Source organism: Acomys minous (genome assembly GCF_964271855.1).
Source record: "Acomys minous genome assembly, chromosome: 14".
Classification (NCBI taxonomy): Eukaryota; Metazoa; Chordata; class Mammalia; order Rodentia; family Muridae; genus Acomys; species Acomys minous.
Genome location: NC_140496.1, coordinates 34,279,917 through 34,299,668, shown reverse-complemented (window position 1 = coordinate 34,299,668; position 19,752 = coordinate 34,279,917). Strand labels below are relative to the sequence as shown.

At 40.8% G+C, this 19,752-nt stretch overlaps 2 protein-coding genes across 2 annotated transcripts in view; both read right to left on the bottom strand.

Moving 5' to 3' along the window:
- The window catches only part of LOC311583834 (uncharacterized protein), a 249,954-nt gene that overhangs the window by 223,232 nt on the left and 6,970 nt on the right, over positions 1-19,752 (bottom strand). The gene's annotated exons all lie outside the window — the stretch shown is intronic.
- LOC311583061 (uncharacterized protein) lies at positions 12,862-16,058 on the bottom strand (the record flags this gene model as incomplete). The annotated part of the gene is made up of 3 exons (XM_084756409.1): positions 12,862-13,521; positions 14,668-14,728; positions 16,028-16,058. 3 exons carry the CDS (start codon positions 16,056-16,058, stop codon positions 12,867-12,869), a joined length of 747 nt encoding a protein of 248 aa, XP_084612535.1. The 3' UTR covers positions 12,862-12,866.

Sequence of the window (19,752 nt, the reverse complement as noted above, 5' to 3'; positions counted from 1 at the left end):
ATCTTCCTGAATACTTTGGCTTGTGCTATAGCTTCCTGGCAAACACCTCTTTTTTTAATTTAAAGATTTTTTTTTTATTATGTATACAGTGCTCTGCCTTCATGTACACAGAGGGCATCAGATCACATTATTGATGGTTGTGAGCCTCCATGTGGTTCCTGGGGAATGAACTTATGACCTCTGGAAGAGCAGTCCGTGTTCTTAACAGCTGAGCCATCTCTCCATCCCATAAACAACTCTTTCAATCTTGAGTTGTTGTTGCTTTTTCTTTCTTTGCTTGTTTGTTTGGTATTTGTGTTACTTGTTCATTTTGGGACACCGGATTTAAAAAGAAGAGTGGAGAATATCTTGCCCCACACTGAGAGAATGTTGTCTTGTGTGCACAATGGCGTATTGACTTTACATGGGGAATTCCAGGGGCTTTTAACACCTGCAAACAGGATGCTGTAGGTTCTCCTATGGACTCCCAGCCACATTCAGAACCTGCCTCTACCCAGAGTCTCCCACTGTGGACTGCTGACGTCTAAAGTTGAGATGACAGATTTGTGTTGTTTAAAACTGTCATCCTTTCAGCAGGTTAAAAATTGCTGCTCTGGAAGTACCAGGAAGTTTTTCTTACACAGACTTAGTTCCTTGTTTCTGCTCTGTAGGACGTGCTTCTGTTTTTTGTCTATTCTCAGAATGACAGGAGGGGATATGTTCCTGTTGCTGTGGACTAGGGGCTGGGCAGCTTCCTTCATTCCTTACTAATGGTAGTATCACCCTGTTCTCTGTCTCCTGAGTGCGACTGTATTATTGCAGGTTTTGCTATTTCAAGGGGACGCAGCTCTGGTTCCCTTTATTGTGTCCTTCTGTGCACAGGGAAGTGTTTCTAGCAGGAGAGTAAGTTGATAACTGGCTGGTATTCACTCAAGTACCCTCTTGAAGGGAGCAACATTGTAGATTGTAGGGAGCATAACTCATTTCTATCTTTGTCTGTGTGGAATTGCTCATGGGAGTGGATCTGCAACTTCATACTACAGCAACACAATCAACACAAATTTCTGTCAATACATTTTGTACTTCAATTTTGACTATTTGAGAATTTCATAATGGCACCTTCTTTAATTTTAATATGTGTTTCCCTATGGGTCCCCAAGAGTGCATGTCTGTTGAAAACAGTTTATTTGTTCTTTTCCTTACACAGCCAGGATGATGTGGAACAGTGTGGGAGAGACAGGCCTGATTGCTCAGCACAATGCCTCATGGGAAAGCATCACTAGAGCCTTATAGCATTTGCCTATTAAATATGATTATTAAACTGAATCAACTTGAAGTGCTGTTCACATAGGGATCTACTCAATGAGCCCTTGTGAAGGAGGTACAGATTGTTCTCACTTACATAATTTAAATGTTACTTAAGGCTACAGAAGTGCTCAGTCTTGGATGTGACTTTGACAAAGGTCTCCTGCATCGCGCTGCTGTTCATGTGGTAATCACATGTTAAAGTCACAGATGCACTTTTCAGTAAGCAGCAAACACAGTTTTAACCAGCTCCCCTAAGGGGAAAGGAACGCTAACAAGGAGGATGCCACCACGATCTCCTTTACAAGTACTAAATCCTCAGAAACAAGCATATTGATAGACAATCACTTGTAAGTGGTGGATCCGGCATTCACTCCCAGGGTCCTCAGGTTGAAGAGTGTGAGATGAGGCCTCACGGGTTAAAGGACCCGTGTAGAGGCATTTGTGCTCCTCCTGTAGTTCTGGGCTCTGAGATGCCCCTCTGGGCCAGAGAGCAAGGCAGAAAAGAGCTGATATATAGGCTAGTCACTGTGGTACCTCTGCATCCCTCTAGTGGACTTATCCTGAATTGCATGGGGGAGAAGCACAGCTCCTCAGAACTGCATACATAAAAGGCTATAAGAAGTGGCTTTCTTCAGTTCACCTCATAAAGCTTATTGCAGTCCATGCGTTTATTCATATCATGTGGGTGGGACAACTGCTTGCTTCCCAGAACACTCATGGAGGTCAGAGGACATCTCGGGTGACTTGATTCTGTCCTTTTGTCCTGTGGGGCTCATGGATTTCACTGAGGTTTTGGATTTTCCAATGACCAGCTCACCAGGCTGATCCATGGCATGTGTCCCCTATTTGATTTGAAATTATCAACTTATAATCACCAAATAAATGTGCAGTATTGATAGACCACATATGGTATGGATTTTCTGTAGATGCAGTATTGAATACAGATTGTTGGTAACTGAAAAAAGCAGTTAAAAGCACATTTAAATACCAAGAGTTGCAGCTTTGTTCTCTCTGTCTGGCAGAGTTTACAGAAAGAGCCATTCCTCTAACTATTTTTGGTCTTTTCTCAAAAAACACCTAATTTATTTGGTTTTCTACAATTAAATAATGAGTGTTATTTAGTTCTCTGATACAGTGTAATTGTTAAAGAAAAACTTTTGACTTTTTACTTTTCAAAGTGCTTTCAGACTACTGGTACAAAAGATCACAGTGGTTTCCACAATTTGAGTGTCTACAGAGGTTTGTTGCGCTCTGGAACCATACATCTAACCACAAAGAAAAGTACCTGAACCCATGGGTTTTTATTTCAGTAGGACCAAAGAACTGTAACCTTAAGGAAAAAGCTCAATGGATCCATACACCATACATAAAGTACTCATTGATTCTGTAACCCCCATCTGCCTTCATGTTTTGACTGACCTCAAAGCCAAAAGCACACTCTACTGAGAAAGGGGAAATCTGAGCTCTTCCTCCAGTGGTTTATGGCCTTGGATCAGTGTGCATAAGGTATCTCAAAGTAGACTAAGGGATCCTTAAGTCACCAGGAGGACAATAGCACAAGAGTACCAACCCAGAGTCAGATGCCAGGTAATTTCACTTTGCTATCAGAAGGCTGGACCAGAAGTGTCAGCAGGCATCTGAGGAGAGGTAACCTAAGTCCTCACTCTGCATGGCAACCTCAACAGCAGCATGGAGCCATTAGCCTAGGAATCCAGAGGTGAAATGGAAAGATAGAGAGGGAGCCTGTGCTCTCTCTGAATGGCCAGCATAGCTTTGGAAGAGGTTGAAACTGGAGCAGAGTGAAATGCAGCTTGGATGTGAAGAATCTGGGAAAGATCAACTATGGAAACCTCAGGAAGAAGATCCAAGAAAACTAAAGCAGCAAGTGTGCAAAGACTCCCAGGAGCTGCGTACGAGGAGGTGAAGTTTGCACATGGGGTGAAAGGTCACTAGTGCCCTAGTACAAGGAAAGTGTTCAGTAACACCACAAGAAAAGTCTCTAATGTTGTTGTAAAACCTTCAGACTGGTGATTAAGTGCACTCTGACCGTCACAGAGATCACACAAGCCCTGTGACACCTACAGCAATATCAGATTCTATATTGCAGTTTCATAGATCAGAAACAACACAATCAAGTGAAAACAGTGCCTGTGCAGGAACAAGAGCAGGACACTAGCCAGGAAAAAGTGAAAAGAGAAGTTCAGGGGAGAAAATTTCTTACACAGAGAAGAGTCAAAACAAGTTTTCTGGGACAAGCACAGGTACAATGTGCATACATGGCAGCAGCAACGCCATTCTCAACAACTACATCTCAAGACCAACCCCTGAGGCCGGGAAAAGGATAGTGAGGACCAAGAGATGGGCAGTGGACACCACCAGGGCCCTGATGTCACAGCAGGCATGGAAAAGAATATTAGAAGTGAAGTAGCCCCATGGACACAAGGTGAGATCCTAAGTGCAGCCTCAAACTTCAAATTACTGGAGGAGACATCCAGACGTCAAAGGACACCCAGAGCTCAAACATGACATCATCCACTTTTAAATGAGCCTTCTCATGGAAAGAAATGAAAACCATATACCCAAGAGTTCACACATTTAACACGTGATGTTCTCCTACCATTTCCGGAATGTAATTAAGATAAGGGTCATACTGAAACAAGGCTTTATGACAAAGACACAGAGAAGGACATTGTGGCTCAATGAACTGCCTGTCTTCCTGAGGAGAGTTGTCAGACCAGGACTTTTCTGATATTGAAGAAAAACAAAGGACAGACTGCCTTTGCTTAAAAATTGTTTATATAATGGTAAAAAGTCTGTACAGTATTTCCAAGGAAAGGATGGTGGTTTTATGTTAAATATAATAAAGTAAAAGCAAAAAAAAATTAAACAAGAGACTGAGATTTGGGCTTCCATAGAAAGATGAGGTATTTATAACAGGCTAACTAAATGATGCAGGAAAAGCTTAATAGAACAGGTTGTAGGAAATAACTTCTGACCTATTAACTCTCTGCCAAACTTAAAAAGGGCCAAACTAAACAGAGTCATCTTGTCTAGCACTTCTGTAAACTCAAGGCTTATGGCACCAATCTTTTTGTTTGTTTGATTTTTTTATTTAATTAATTTATTCAGATTCCATCTCAATTGGTATCCCCTCATTTGTATCTTCCTGTTTCTCACTCCCTCCTTCTTTCACCCTATTCTACTCCCCTAGGTCTGTGACAGAAGGGGACCTCCTTCCTCACCATATGGTCATAGCATATCAAGTCTCACCCTGGTATCCTGTTTATCCTTTCTCTGAGTGTCACCAGGCCTCCCCACCAAGGGAAAGTGATCAAATATGGGGCACCAGAGCTCGTGTCGGATTCATCCCCAATCTCCATACAAATGTGGAGAATGTGCTCTTCATTGACTAGATCTGAATAGGGGTGCTAGGTTTACTGTATGCATTGTCTTGGTTGGTAGAGTAGCTTGAGCAGACCCTCCTAGGTCCAGATCTCCCAGCCTTGGTGGTCCTCTTGTAGGTTTCTAGGACACTCTGGTCCTTCTATTTCCCCATTCTCCCATACTTCTGCTGCCCAGAGTCCCAATAGGAAGTCTCCCCATCTATCCCAATCTCCTGCTAAGGGAAGACTTTCAACACAGTCCTTTTGGGGTAGTGTCCAATTTTAAGTGAGGATATACCATGTGTGTCTCTATGGATCTGGGTTAACTCCCTCAGGACAATCATTTCTAGTTCCTTCCATTTGCCCACAAATTTCAGAATTTCCTTGTTTTTAATAGCTGAGTAGTATTCCATAGTGTAATGTGCCACAGTTTCTTTATCCATTCTTCCACAGAGTGACATCCAGGTTGGCATTCCAAATAAGGCAGCTATGAACATGATTGAGCTATGGCATCCATCTTAAAGAAAAAAGACACCTAGTTAAAAGAAAACTGATTGTATCATAATGCTAATTTTTAGTTCTTATAAAAGTTGTTGTTTGCTCACTTTGTTTTGGTTAGTTTAATATGCTTATGTAATCAAGGAAGATATTTTTCACTGTACTATAAAATGTTTGAAATAAATGATCATAGTTAATGAGGAAATGATTTTGTGTATAAAGACACAGGTTGTCAGAGAAGGCAGATGTGCTTCCTCTCTGTCCATCTCTCATAGAATAACAGTAAAAGGTGTCCCTTGTCTGATTCCTCCATTGCCACTCTTGCAGCCCAGTCCTCACCCTGAGTTGGACTCCAGCACATCTGCATAAACGAAGCTGCATTATGATATCTACAGCTGATTGCTGATTACCCTGCTTCATTACCTCTCTACCAGATAGACAAAAATGCTGCCTTGAGTACACATGTTCCTTTTTTTTTTTTTTTGTTTTTTGAGACAGAGTCACTCTGTGTAGCCTTGGCTGTCCTGGACGGGCTTTGTAGAGCAGGCTGGCCTCGAACTCACAGCGATCCGCCTGCCTCTGTCTCCCGGGTGCTGGGATTAAAGGCGTGCACCACCACACCCAGCTCTACTTAATATTTCTTATATTTTCTTCTAATAACCATTTTAACGTTAATATTGTTAAATGTATTGACAAAACAGGACATATTGGGGGTACATCTCCTACTCCTGGCCTTGTAGTAAGGAGGCTGACCCATGAGAATCAAGAGGTCCAATGGAGCCTTGACTAATAACTGACATGCAAACCAGGCTGGATAACAAACAACATCTCAAGGGATTGTGAAAATATGAAAACTAAAACCAGGACAACTACCCACCACCTTCTCACAGACACCACTACAGGAAAAGTATGATCACAACCTGACTTATACATAAATGAACAATGGATCACTTAGGTGATGGGATCCCATTCTATACACTGCGGCAGAAAAATACCTGTCACCACGGGACAGTACAGTGCAAACAGAAGATGAACAGAAGGCACAGGAAGCATGTAAGGATGTCCTAATAAAGTCTGTAAATAGATTTGTCACATGATATCTAAAGTCTTTCTCAAAGCATTCATATAAATAGGGTTTTTCTCATATATGAGTTATTTCCTACTGCCTGACATCAAAGGTGTTAAAATACTTCAGAGCTAGGGACATGACTGAGCAAGTTCATTCCCTGGACCAAGGTGAGGTTTTTGATAACTTCCTGTAACTCCTGCTACAAGAAGATTAAAAGGATTAATCCTCTTGGAAACCAGAACACAGGTACACACATGTTCAGTCTCTCTGTCTCTCTGTCTCTCTCTCTCTCTCTCCGTCTCCTTATCTGTCTCTCTCTTCCCCCTCTCTCTAACACACACATACACTCACATGCACACTCACATTACATAATAAATTAAAACAAGTAGTTAAGCAAATATTTTTTACCCATGAATGTTTTTCTCATTCGTTCCTGTAACTCAGGTGTTGAGGCACCTAAAGGCTTGCTTACCTACAGAGTTTTCCTCTATCATAAATTGGTTCATGTAACAGAGAGCAAGCATGTAGGCTTGAAGCCAGAGAAATCAATCCTTCTCAGTTGGTGGTATCATTTGGGAAGACTTAGGAAATGCTGCCCTGCTGGAGGAAATACATCACTTGGCATGCTCAGCTTTCTCAGTTCCCACTCTCTGCTTCATGCTGCAGGTGGAAGGTGTGAGCTCTGAGCTTCCTGTTTGGACCCCTGATGTGTCACACTTGTTGCATGCTGCTTTCATGATGATCCCATATCCCACGAACCATACGCTAAATTCAACTTATAAATTAACCTTACAAGGCAACTTATAAGTTACCTTAGACATTATGTTTGGTCACAGCAACAGAAAAGGCACTAATACAAAACGTAAAGTTTTACACCTGCATGCATTATTTTAGGTAATTGAAGGGAACTGTGAAAGCTAAGTGAGTTACCTTATTATTAAATTCACCAGGCGCTGTCCATAGGAGTTTGTAGTCCAAAGATAACCAAGAGGGGCATCATGCTGTTAGAATAGGTTGTTGATGCATGTCCCATTCTTTTCTCCAAAATTAATATTCTATGTAACTCAATGGAAGTCTGTACACTGAAGGTCTTACCAAATACTTTCTAGTCATAGACTCCTGACAGTAGGAATCTTTTCAGGTCCTCAAAAACACTGTGATATGCAAAGGCTTTAACACACTGATTACACACTAAAGGTTTTGTGTTTGTTTCTGCTTTTGGTTTTTCAAGACAGGGATTCTCTGTGTAGCCTTGGCTATGGGAGACTCATTTTGTAGACCAGAGTGGCCTCAAATTCACAATGATCAACCTGCTTCTGCCTCCCCAGTGCTGGGATTAAAGGTGTGAGCACACTAAAGATTTTAATATTGTGTACCGAAACCATGATGTGCAACATATTATCACACCGACTACAATTATGGGTTTTCTCTGCAGCACGGCCTCTTCTCAATATTGCCAAGACTACTGTTACATGCAAAGACTTTACTACATCGCTTATTCCTATGCACACCTCTGCTCCATGTTCTTTCTGCATTAGTAGGTAAGGGTGCTGTGAAAAGGCTTTACCGCATTGATTATGTTTATAGGGTTTCTCTCCAATATATGATCTTTTATTTATTTGAAGAATACAATGGTATACAAATGTTGGGAACAAGGAGGGAAAAGCCTGTTTTAAGTATTGCTTTTTTGTTGTCAGCCTCTGTCTTCCCTAATGTTACTATTGCTGCAAAGAAACAACATGACTAAAAAGCAAGTGGTAAGAAAAGAGTTTATTCAGGGTACACCTCCAGATTATATTCTATCACTGGGGCAATCACGCATGGAAGTCAAGCAGGGCTGGACACTGGAGGCAGGAGCTTATGCAGAGAACATGGAGGAAAGCTGCTTAGTTGCTTGCTTTCCTCGGCCTACTCAGCTGCCTTCTTTGAGAAGCCAGGACCACCAGCCCAAAGAGGGCAACATCCACAATGGACTTTCCCCCATTGATCACTAACAGAGAAATTGCCTTACAGCTGGATCCCATGGAGGTATTTTCTCAACTGAGGTTCTTCATGTCTGATGACACTAGCTTGTGACAAGTTGCAACACAATACTAACCAACACAGCCTCCATTTAATCATCGGTTGAAACTAAGCTCAAGTTCCCAGATCCTAGCAGAGCTGTGGACTTCACAATAGCTGAACAGATTCCATTAGTCATCTTTGTGCCTCAGTGAGGCTCTGTCTGGGATCGGACCATGGGGATGGGAGGTCTTGAAGCATTGGTGAACAGAGATCGGCAAGTGACAAGCAGAGCAACTCAAAATTGAGTTTGTGTCTGCAGCTATGTAGTCTAAGTTGTTAAACATGCATCTCAAAAGCAGGGGGGCTTGTGGTTACATTTTCCCACAGAGCAGGTTCAAGGAAGTCAGTGAGCAATCAGGCACACACAGTTCAGGTGCAGAATGCAAAGTTGTTGTGTTGTCCTCTTTTGAACTACAACTTTGAATGAACACACAGCAAAGACATCATCACTTCTACGTTACTGGCTTAGGATCAATATGTATGTGTTCCCTTTGTCCAGGGTCAACGTTCTACCCCTAACGAAACCTGTGCCTAGCACCTGTGTGCCAAGACAGTTTTTTCCTTTTCTTTAGTTCCATCATCTCACATCTGAGCATCATGATTTGGAATTTTTGAAATCCACTCTTTCTTTGTAAGCCATAATATAACTTATTAGGTAATGATTAATGTCTACTTATGCCTCTTTCAATATGAGGAAGTGAAGCAGAACTACTCTGGACCTGGGCAGCACCTGGCTGCAATCCCGAGTCAGAGCCAGGTTGTCTCAAAGTAAAGCTGCTGCTAAAATGTCCAGATTTGGGAGTGCAGTAGAGGTAATAAGAAAGAACAGATTCCAGCACAATGAGGGAAAAGAACTTCAGGTTTTCTCCTGACAGAAACATAAGGGCCAGTCCAGGACACTCTCACCTTTTGAGGGGTCGTGGCCTCAGGCCTGTGTAGTATTTGTAATACAGACTCCACTGGAGGGAGGAGTAATGACTCCTCCTAACCACAGCTTCTCTTACTCATCTTTTTTTAAAATAAGATTTATTTTTGACATATACAGTGCTCTGCCTGCTTGTACCCCTGCAGGCCAGAAGAGGGCATCAGATCACATTATAGATGGTTGTGAACCACCATGTGGTTGCTGGGAATTGAACTCAGGATCTCTGGAAGAACAGACAGTGCTCTTAACCTCTGAGCCATCTCTCCAGCCCCACTCTTACTCATCTTTTATTCCTCAAAACACAATACCTCTTGTTAATCACACACACACACACACACACACACACACACACACACACACACAACAAACAAACAAACAAAAAACAACAAGAAAAAACCCAAATGGGTATGACTGTTTAGACTGTAAAACCTACATTTGGTTTCAGTTGACATAGATCACCTGCATAAGGAAAGACCTTCTCCCTAAATCCTGATGGGTGGCAAAATGTAGCTGGAACTTGCCTCAGATGATTATGGTTTTCAAGTTCAAAAGCTCTCTAACATTCTCACTCAGGGGCAGAGGTCTGTGTGCTGTAGTTCAGCTCCCATGTATGTTCAGTGGCCCTGATCAATCAGTAGTGCCTTGATTACTATACACTCTTGTGTGTTTCATTGACTTGGGGGTGTGAGTTGTGTTGCATCTCAGTAGACCCCATAACACAAAGCACTTACCTCATTCTTTCCATTCACAGAACTTCTCTCCAGTACAACTTCCTTCATGATGATGAGCACTATAGAAATGTACAGTGGCATCACCATGTAAATACTTTCATTAGGTTGTTCTTCCTTATGAATTCATTCATGATGGAATGTACAAAAGCTTCATCATATTCATTACACTCATGTTTCTCTCCTGTATGAATTCCTTCATGTTTTTGAAGATGCCTGCGACATGCAAAGGCTTTACCACATTGGTTACATTCATAGGGTTTCTCTCCAGTGTGTGTACTTTTATGTATTGAGAGACTACTGTGACATGCAAAGGGTTTACCGCATCGATAGGGCTTTTCTCCAATCTGTATTCTTTTATGCCTTTGAAAATGACAGTGATGCCGGGCATGGTGGCGCACACCTTTAATCCCAGGACTTGGAGGCAGAGGCAGGTGGATCGCTGTGAGTTTGAGGCCAGCCTGATCTACAAAGTGAGTCCAGGATTGCCAAGCCTACACAGAGAAACTCTGTCTCAAAAAACAAAAACAAAAACAAAAAGAAATAGAAAATGACAGTGATATGCAAACTTTCTACCACATTGGAGATTTTCATTAGGTTTCTCTCTGCTATGAGTTAATTTATGTATTGGGAGACTATTTTTTTTTTTACTACACAGAACCTGATTTTGAAACTAAATTAAACATATACATGTACATTAAAGCTAATGGCATAGCAATTTGGGAGTTTAAGGCAAGATTTAATCTAAATGAATTAAGAAAAATGATGAAGGATGTAATTTGAAATATAGATTGTGCAAAAATATGAAATGCATCAATAACTTAAAGTAGTTTTCAAAGGCTACACTACTGGGGAAAAGAGGCTTACGATTTTAATGCCAGTCTTAAGACAGACAGAAGCAGTGCACAGCTAATGAACAAATCACTATTTACAGAAGGATGGCAACAACATTCACACCATGTGATCTTGCCGACGGTCGAACTGAAAGCACTTGGCTAGAAGCAACAGAGAAAATGCACCAACATGTTACTTTAGAAAATAAAGGGTCACTTTAATAAAGTAATTCTGCCAGAGGAAATAAAGCCCTGAGTGTAAACATGTGAGCTCTACAACACCAAATCCCAACCAATCCATTCATAGTACTAAATATATAAAGTCAGCATGGTCTTTTTAACACAGTACTGTTTATAATAGTTCAAACACAATCCTTACCATGCTCAACTTCAAATATAAAACAAATATTTTTTTGAGACACAGGGTATTTGTTTATGAATTATAAGACCTATATACAATGAATGGCATACCTACACAATCAAGTATTTTAATATGCTTCTTAAATGCAGTGACCTTATTCACACTATTTTGAATTGACCACATCAGTTTTCAAAATGTATTTGGAAACTATTATAGTGTGCAATGTCATTACAATATTGGATACGTTCACAGGATTTGCTTCCAGTGTGTGTTCTCTCATGCCTTTGAAAATCATGTGACATAAAAGGCTTTAGCACATTGCTTACATTCATGGAGTTTCTCTCCAGTGTGTGCTCTTTTATGTACGTGGAGACTATGAGATATGCAAAGGATTTACAACACTGCTTATATTAATATGGCTTCTCTTCACTGTGTATTCTTTTATGTATTTGGAAATTACTGTATTGTGCAAAGGCTTTACCACATTTATTACATTCATAGTGTTTCTCTGCAGTATGTGTTCTTTCATGACTTTGAAGATGACTCTGTTGAGCAAAGGCTTTACCACATTGCTTACATTCATAGTGTTTCTCTCCAGCACATATTTTTTTATGCCTTTGAAATCACGCTGCTGTGCAAAGGCTTTACCACATTGTTTACATTCATATGGTTTTCTTCCAGTGTGTTCTTTCATGATTTTGAAGATAACTCTACCGTGAAAAGGCTTTACCACATTGCTTACATTCATAGGGTTTCTTTTCACTATGTGTTCTTTCATTACTTAGAAGACAACTGTACTGTGCAAAGGCTTTACCTAACTGCTTACATTCATAAGGTTTCTCTTCACTGTGTGTTCTTTTATGTTTTTAGAGATTACTGAGATATGCAAAGGCTTTACCACATTGCTTACATTCATAGTGTTTCTCTCCAGCACATGTTTTTTCATGCCTTTGAAATCACGCTGCTGTGCAAAGGCTTTACCACATTGTTTACATTCATATGGTTTTCTTCCAGTGTGTTCTTTCATGATTTTGAAGATAACTCTACCGTGAAAAGGCTTTACCACATTGCTTACATTCATAGGGTTTCTTTTCACTATGTGTTCTTTCATTACTTAGAAGACAACTGTACTGTGCAAAGGCTTTACCTAACTGCTTACATTCATAAGGTTTCTCTTCACTGTGTGTTCTTTTATGTTTTTGGAGATTACTGAGATATGCAAAGGCTTTACCACATTGCTTACATTCATAGGGTTTCTCTCCAGTATGTGTTCTTTCATGACTTTGAAGATTATTATGCTGTGCAAAGGCTTTACCACATTGCTTACATTCATATGGTTTCTCCCCAGTATGTGTTCTTTCATGATTTTGAAGATGACTGTGTTGGGCAAAGGCTTTACCACATTCCTTACATTCATAGGGTTTCTCTCCAGTATGCGTTCTTTCATGAGTTTGAAGACTAGTGTGATGTCCAAAGGCTTTATCACACTGCTTACATTCATAGGGTTTCTCTCCACTGTGTCTTCTTTTATGTTTTTGAAGACTACTCTGATGTGCAAAGGTTTTACCACATTGCTTACATTCATAGGGTTTCTCTCCAGTGTGTGTTCTTTCATGAGATTGAAGATGTCTGTGCTGTGCGAAGACTTTACCACATTGCTTACATTCATAGGGTTTCTCTCCAGTATGTGTTCTTTCATGATTTTTAAGATGAATATGTTAGGCAAAGGCTTTACCACATTGTTTACATTCATAGGGTTTCTCTCCATTGTGTGTTCTTTTATGTTTTTGAAGACTACACTGATGTGCAAAGGCTTTACCACATTGTTTACATTCATAAGGTTTCTCTCCAGTGTGTGTTCTTTCATGATTATTAAGATGACTGTGTTGGGCAAAGGCTTTACCACATTGTTTACATTCATAGGGTTTCTCTCCACTGTGTGTTCTATTATGTTTTTGAAGACTCCTATGATGTGCAAAGGCTTTACCACATTGCTTACATTCATAGGGTTTCTCTCCAGTATGTGTTCTTTCATGACTTTGAAGACTATTGTGCTGTGCAAAGGCTTTACCACACTGCTTACATTCATAGGGTTTCTCTCCAGTATGTGTTCTTTCATGATTTTGAAGATGAATGTGCTGTGCAAAGGCTTTACCACATTGCTTACATTCATAGGGTTTCTCTCCAGTGTGCGTTCTTTTATGCTTTCGGAGATTATTTTGATGTGTAAAGGATTTATCACATTGGGTACATTCATACAGTTTCTCTCCAGTATAAACTCTTTCAAGTCTTTGAGGATGAGTGTGATATGCAAAGGCTTTATCACATACAGGATATTCGAAGGGTTTTTCTCCCGTTTGATTTCCCTCGTTCCTGCAAAGATAATGGGCACATTTGAGAATTTATCACTTTCAGTCCACTTATGAATCATTTTATCTGTATGAATAAATTTTACACTTTGGTCTAATGATAAAAAAGAATCAGATCTTATCACTCTGTTTATATTTATGGTGCTCCCCTTCTTTGTGGGTTGTTTTGAGACTTTGAAGATAACTGTGATGGTAAGAGGATTTATTACATGGTTCACGTTTGTAACACCCTTTTTTATAGGCTTTCATGTACTTAAAGAAAACAAGAAGAACTCAGAGCTTTACCACATTGATTCCATTCATAAAATTCCCTAAGGTGTGAGTCATACATTTACAAGGTGAACCAGAACAAAAAGAATCTCCACATTCCTAGTACTCATAGGGATTTGCTGCATCATGAGTCTCTGGATCGTTTCAAGGAAGTTGGAAAACCAGTGAACTGAAAACTTGTATCACATTCAGAATGTCTACTCAAAAGTGGGGACTACTACATAGCTTCTCTTTGTTCTGGGCCACAGAGGTACAGTGCTTCTTTCAATATCGCTGTGCTCACATGGCCTGTATCCATTGTGACATAAGATATAGCTATTAAAAGAAGAATAACAAGTGAAAGGGCTCCACATTGCAGTCACACACTTTGATGCTTGTTCCTCATAGACATGTGGTGTAGGGATTAAGGTTTCTCCACAACCACCTTCTTGACTCTCACAAACTGTCCCCTCACTAAACTGCTTTACTATGGTCTATGTGCTTATTAGAAGTTTTGAACATATACTTATCACTTATCCCATAGGTATACCTTCTTTGCACATTGAGATACATGCTACACGTATAACATGCTATGACACTAGGGGAGCCAGGTGTGGTGGCACACAGCTTTAATCCAGGACCTTGGGAGGCAGAGGCAGGCAGAGTGCTGTGAGTTCCAGGCTAGCTTGGTCTATAAAGTGAGTCTAGGATAGTCATGGTTACACAGAGAAACCCTGTCTAGAAACAACAACAACAACAAAAAAAAGACGTTGAGGGACATGGTTTTGTGAGAATGTATTCATCCACAACACACATAAAGCAGTGCTTTCCTTTAAAATATGCAGGACATGTTAAATTTTCTTGGGAGGCATATTCATATCAGCTTGCACATGAGAATTACCTTTCATATCTCCTAGATCTTTGACAACGTTCTTCAATAGTGTGGTCTTCGCAATTGTATCCTAAAACATAGTACCAGAAAATATATGATATATCTTTGGAAATTAGGTCAAACTTATGATACTCCCTTCAGTGAATCTGACAACCATGCCTGACGTAATCACCTCATTCCTCCTCATTTTTTATTCAAATTACAAAACAGCATCAATACCAAAGAAACAGTTGCCCTGTATTTTAAAAATTGAAAACAAAACTTTTGTCACAGTCTTACCTATAGTGGTGAGATTCCAATAGGTCTCCAGCATCACATCTTTGTAGAGATTTTTCTGGGAAGGGTCCAGCAAAGCCCACTCTTCCCGAGTGAAGTTCACATGCACATCATCCAAGTTCACTGCACCCTAAAATATCCAATACATGTGTACAACACTGAAAATGTATAATTCTCTGACATAGAATTCATATAACTCTGGCCTTCTTCCACTTATTTCCTGACACAGAAGTTCTAATGTACTCACCAAGTCAGGTTAGGTCACCCAGGTCACGTAGGAAATAGAATAAGATTCTTCTCTATCATTTCTGAATAGTTTGAATAGGATATAGCCTTTCAAGAGAAATGAAAATTAACAGAGAGAGAGAGAGAGAGAGAGAGAGAGAGAGAGAAAGAGAGAGAGAGAGGATTGTGAGAAGCATCAACAGTCCTGAGGCTACATCAGAAAAACTGTATGAACAATTACTGAAGACAAAAAAGAAAAGGAAAGAAAAGAAAAAAAGACAAGCTGGTTGTACTGGCTCATCCCTTTAATAAGAGTACTCAGGAGGCAGAGGCAGGGTCATCTCACTGAGTTGGATGACAGACTGGTCTATGACATGAGCTCAGGGACACACAGATGTAGTTATTAAGACCTTGACTCCTCTACAAAAATCAAGGAATGAAACAGAAAGAACCCAGAGAACTTTACTGAAGTTCCTACAAAGAATTGCACACTCACTCTAGTTCTGTTTTCATCTTAAAGAATCCTGAAGTGCCCAGCTTAAACTGCAACACTGATAAGATCGTACTAACAGCAAATGCATGTTAACATGAGCAGATTTTTGGGGACCAGCCAAAGAAACTAATTCTCAGTAATCTCATTTTTGTTCCCAGACTCTAACCATAAGGATGAGGGGCCTAGAGCATCTCCATGCTGCCCCCATTCTCTTAGAAGCTCCCTTACTGTAGATTCCCCGTAGTTACAAAAAAAGTTTCTTGGCCCAAACACTTAAGATAAAAATTGCTGCATTGTGAATACAGCCTTCAAGAGAAAGCTCACTTCCCTTCCCATGTGTTCCCTCCCTACTATAGCTTCTTCCTACATCCTGACCAAGCCTGGTACTCAAGGACAACTTCTCCATCTTGTTGGCAGGGCCAATCAGGTTTATGTTCCCAGGTCCAGAGGCCACTCCTATCCTGATTTCCAGCTCAACCCTTGAGCCAAAATATGATTGGACAATGTTCTGGCTCCTCTTCCTCCAGCTTTTTGTTCCTGTCCTTTAAAAATATTGTACAGTCTCTGTTCAAGGATGTGGTTCAGATCTCAATGTGACCACCTCCCTGTGCTCAGGAAATAGAGTGTTCATTTTCAGTTCCTCTATCTAAAGTGAGTTTTCCTGGCTTCTATCCCAAACACAACAAGATGAATATATTAGCAATATAAATGTTGACTTCATTTTTGTTCTATTTTTTTCCTTTCTTTTCAAGACAGTGTAGGCTTCACTGTCCTGTTTTTCCTATTTAGACCAGGCTGACCTTGAGCTCACAACAATCCACCTGCCTCTGCCTCCTTGAGGGCTGGGATTAAAGGTGTGCTCTACCACACCTGGCTGCACGGGTTGGTATTAAATGAGTAACAGGGGCAGGAGAGATGTCTCTGCAATTCAGAGATCTTGATGATCTTGCAAATAATTAGCTTCAATGGCCACTACATACATGGCTGCTCACAACTACCCATTATTCCAAGTTCACGAGTTCTGAGGCCACCTACTGACTACTGTGATGTCTAGGCACACATGGGGTGCACTGTAAACATGTTTTGGTTTTGATTCCAAGTGTGGGATGAGAAACTGCCTTGTGTGAGGGTGTTTGGTGTTTGTCTATTAGAAAAAGAACTGCCTCATGCGGGGAAATGTTCTTTGCCATTTGAAAAACATCCTGTACGGAATATGGGAGAGTAAATATAGTCCAAATATGGAAAATCAATCCCTTTTGCATTGCTTTATATTGCCTGGCTGCTCAGAATTGCTCCTGCCTTGAGATGCTCTTCAACAGAAACGCTCCTGAGAACTCTGCCAGGTGTCCGCTGTTGTCACTGCAGTCACATTTGCTGAACTTTGGGTTTGCTATTTAATAGGTCAGCCACAATCCTGATAGCTAAGAGTGGAACCTCCCTCCAAGGAACTGAGTGTAAGAAGGTGACCTCCATAGTCCCTATCAGCCCTTTTCTCTCCTAATGTGAGGTGCTGGGTTGAAAGGGTGAGAGAGGCATTAATGAGCCCCAAATAAAGTAGGATTTTTAAAAAATTATTTATTTACTATTATGAATACATTGTTCTACCTGCATGTACACTTGCAAGACAGAAGAGGGCATTACGGATAGGTGTGAGCCACCATGTCGTTGCTGGAAATTGAACATGGGATGTTTGGAAGAGCATGTGGTGCTGTTAACCACTGCGCCATCATCCCTTCAGCCCTAAAGCAGGTTTTAAAAAGATCAAAGCCTACAGTGCATATTCATGCCCATAGGCAAAGACTCATATTCAGTCAAAAAATTTGAAGACAAACACAACAGGTAGGAAAAATGCCACACACCTGCAATCTAACAATTCAGAAGGCTCAGCGAGTATTAATGTCAGGAATACACGCTATCCTGAGAAAGAGAATATATAGAATCTGCCAAATTTCAATATCCAAGATGTGGATGAAGGTCAGCACAACAGCATGTGCTTGACAAGTACAAGACCCCATGTTCCAGGCACATCAGACACTAATATACATGAAAAGAAACCAAAAGCCAGCAAAGGTGGCCTATATCTAATCCCAGCACTCTGGAGAGAGTCAGGCGGACCTCTAAGCTGGAGGTCAGCTTGGTCTACATAATTACTTTCAGGACAGCCAGAGCTAAACAGTTTGTCTTCAAAAACAAAAACAACAAAGCTAACATTAGAACTACATTCGGCTAGCAAAATAGCTTAGCACTGAAGAGCACTTGCATCCACTGTATCTCATGTCATTTAGCAAGACTCTACAATGGTGAGGGCTTGAGCAGGGTACTGAGTGATCAGTTTCAACCACAGCACAGTAAACACAAAGACAGGAAGTAGGTTGAGTCTACAGACACTCAAGTCACATCCTGAAAGCCACAAATCACAAACAAGTGTGCAAAGACATCATCCTTTCTGGGAGTGTTTGTGTTTTTATTCCATCTGACTCTTGTCACCTTAGGCTCATGGTCATCCCATGATGAAAATGCATTTAGTCAACTTCAATGATCTGAATTGTCTGCAACAGCCTGGACACTGTTCAAATGTCCAAAGTCTCTTCTGACCCTCAAGACAATCTCTTGATGGCAACATCTTCTCAATTCAGAAAACAAGCTACTACTTTCTAATCTTCACTGGCAAAGGATAGCCCTTCCCATTCCAAAGAGAGGAATGTGTGTTGAGTGAGGGAAGATAGGACCAAGGCAAGAAACCATGGTAGAAGGCAAAGAATAAATTCTCTATCTCTGTCTCAGATACATGCGGCTTCAGTCTCAAAGGGTTTAGATGTCCCCATCCCTGAAACTTGTCATACATCTCTCAGATTGGTTACTTCCACTCCCTACATGCATCTCTCCATGGCTGACTTCTCATAGCTCAGTTAACTCAACATCTTGTGGTCTCCAAATACAACCCAGGCTTTTTTATCCTATGCCTTCAGTCAATGAACTCTCACAGTCTCCTCACTGGGGCTATGATTCTGGAAATAGAGAGCAGGAATAGTGCTGAACTGAAACCGCAGAGGAAGAAGCCTCTTCCTTCCAGGAACAGTATAGCATGGGTGGGTGGTGCTGTCAATTGGGCTTCTATATTGGGATGGATCATACCTTGCTTGGACCACAGTTAAAGCAGGTGTTGTATGAAGTTGCTTCCTGGGACTAGAAATAACTTGGTCTACCCTTCCCTTAATTCAAGACTTAAGAGGATCAAGTGTCACTCGTAGGGCATCTTCTTAGGTTTCCAACCAGAGCAAGGCCCTGCCCTGGAATGGTGACCACCATTCCTGCCTCGGTTTCAGCATTGGTCTGCATCTGATACTACCTACTGCTGTTCATTTTCTACAAACCACAGACCCTGTGTTTATTTCTACACCATTTGTTACTTTTTTACATTGTAGTCCTTAATGAGCCACTAGTAAAAATCATCCAAAGAATCAATAGTCCACTTAGGAAATCAGCCCATTACTTAAAAATTCTGCCTTACTCACTTTCTCAGGGCAGGAGAAGATTAACAAAGATTTTGGACCCAAATATCACACAAATGACTACTAGCTGAAGAATTATGGCATCTATTTTCTACTGAAATCCTCTGGCCTGGACTTCCTCTGTCTGCATTGCTCTCAACAATCCTGATCGTCCACATCCTACAAGAACAGCTGATTAAACTCCGTATACACATTTCTATGACGTTTCCCATCTCAAGTCCTAATGTTTTCCATATTCGTCCAAAAGAGACCATCACCAGGTTCTGTCCGGCAGCAGCATCACTATTTGTGTACCACTTTTTTTTTTTTTAAACTTGCTACTCTGCTGCTGTGATTGAATCTTCTAACCTAAAGAAACTCAGGTAGCAAACGAGTTTTTTGGATGGTTCTGTCCAATCACAGCCCATTGTTTCGGGAGCTTAGGATACAAACTCATGCAAAAAGAAATGAAGTAAATAACTATGGGCAAACATGGCGTCCTAGCTTTCTCTCTTGCTTGGCCACTGTCACATGCTCAGCCAGCTCTCTTATCCAGCCCACGCCCACTTTCTTAGGGACACTGCCATTCTCACTGGAAGAGCCTTGCCA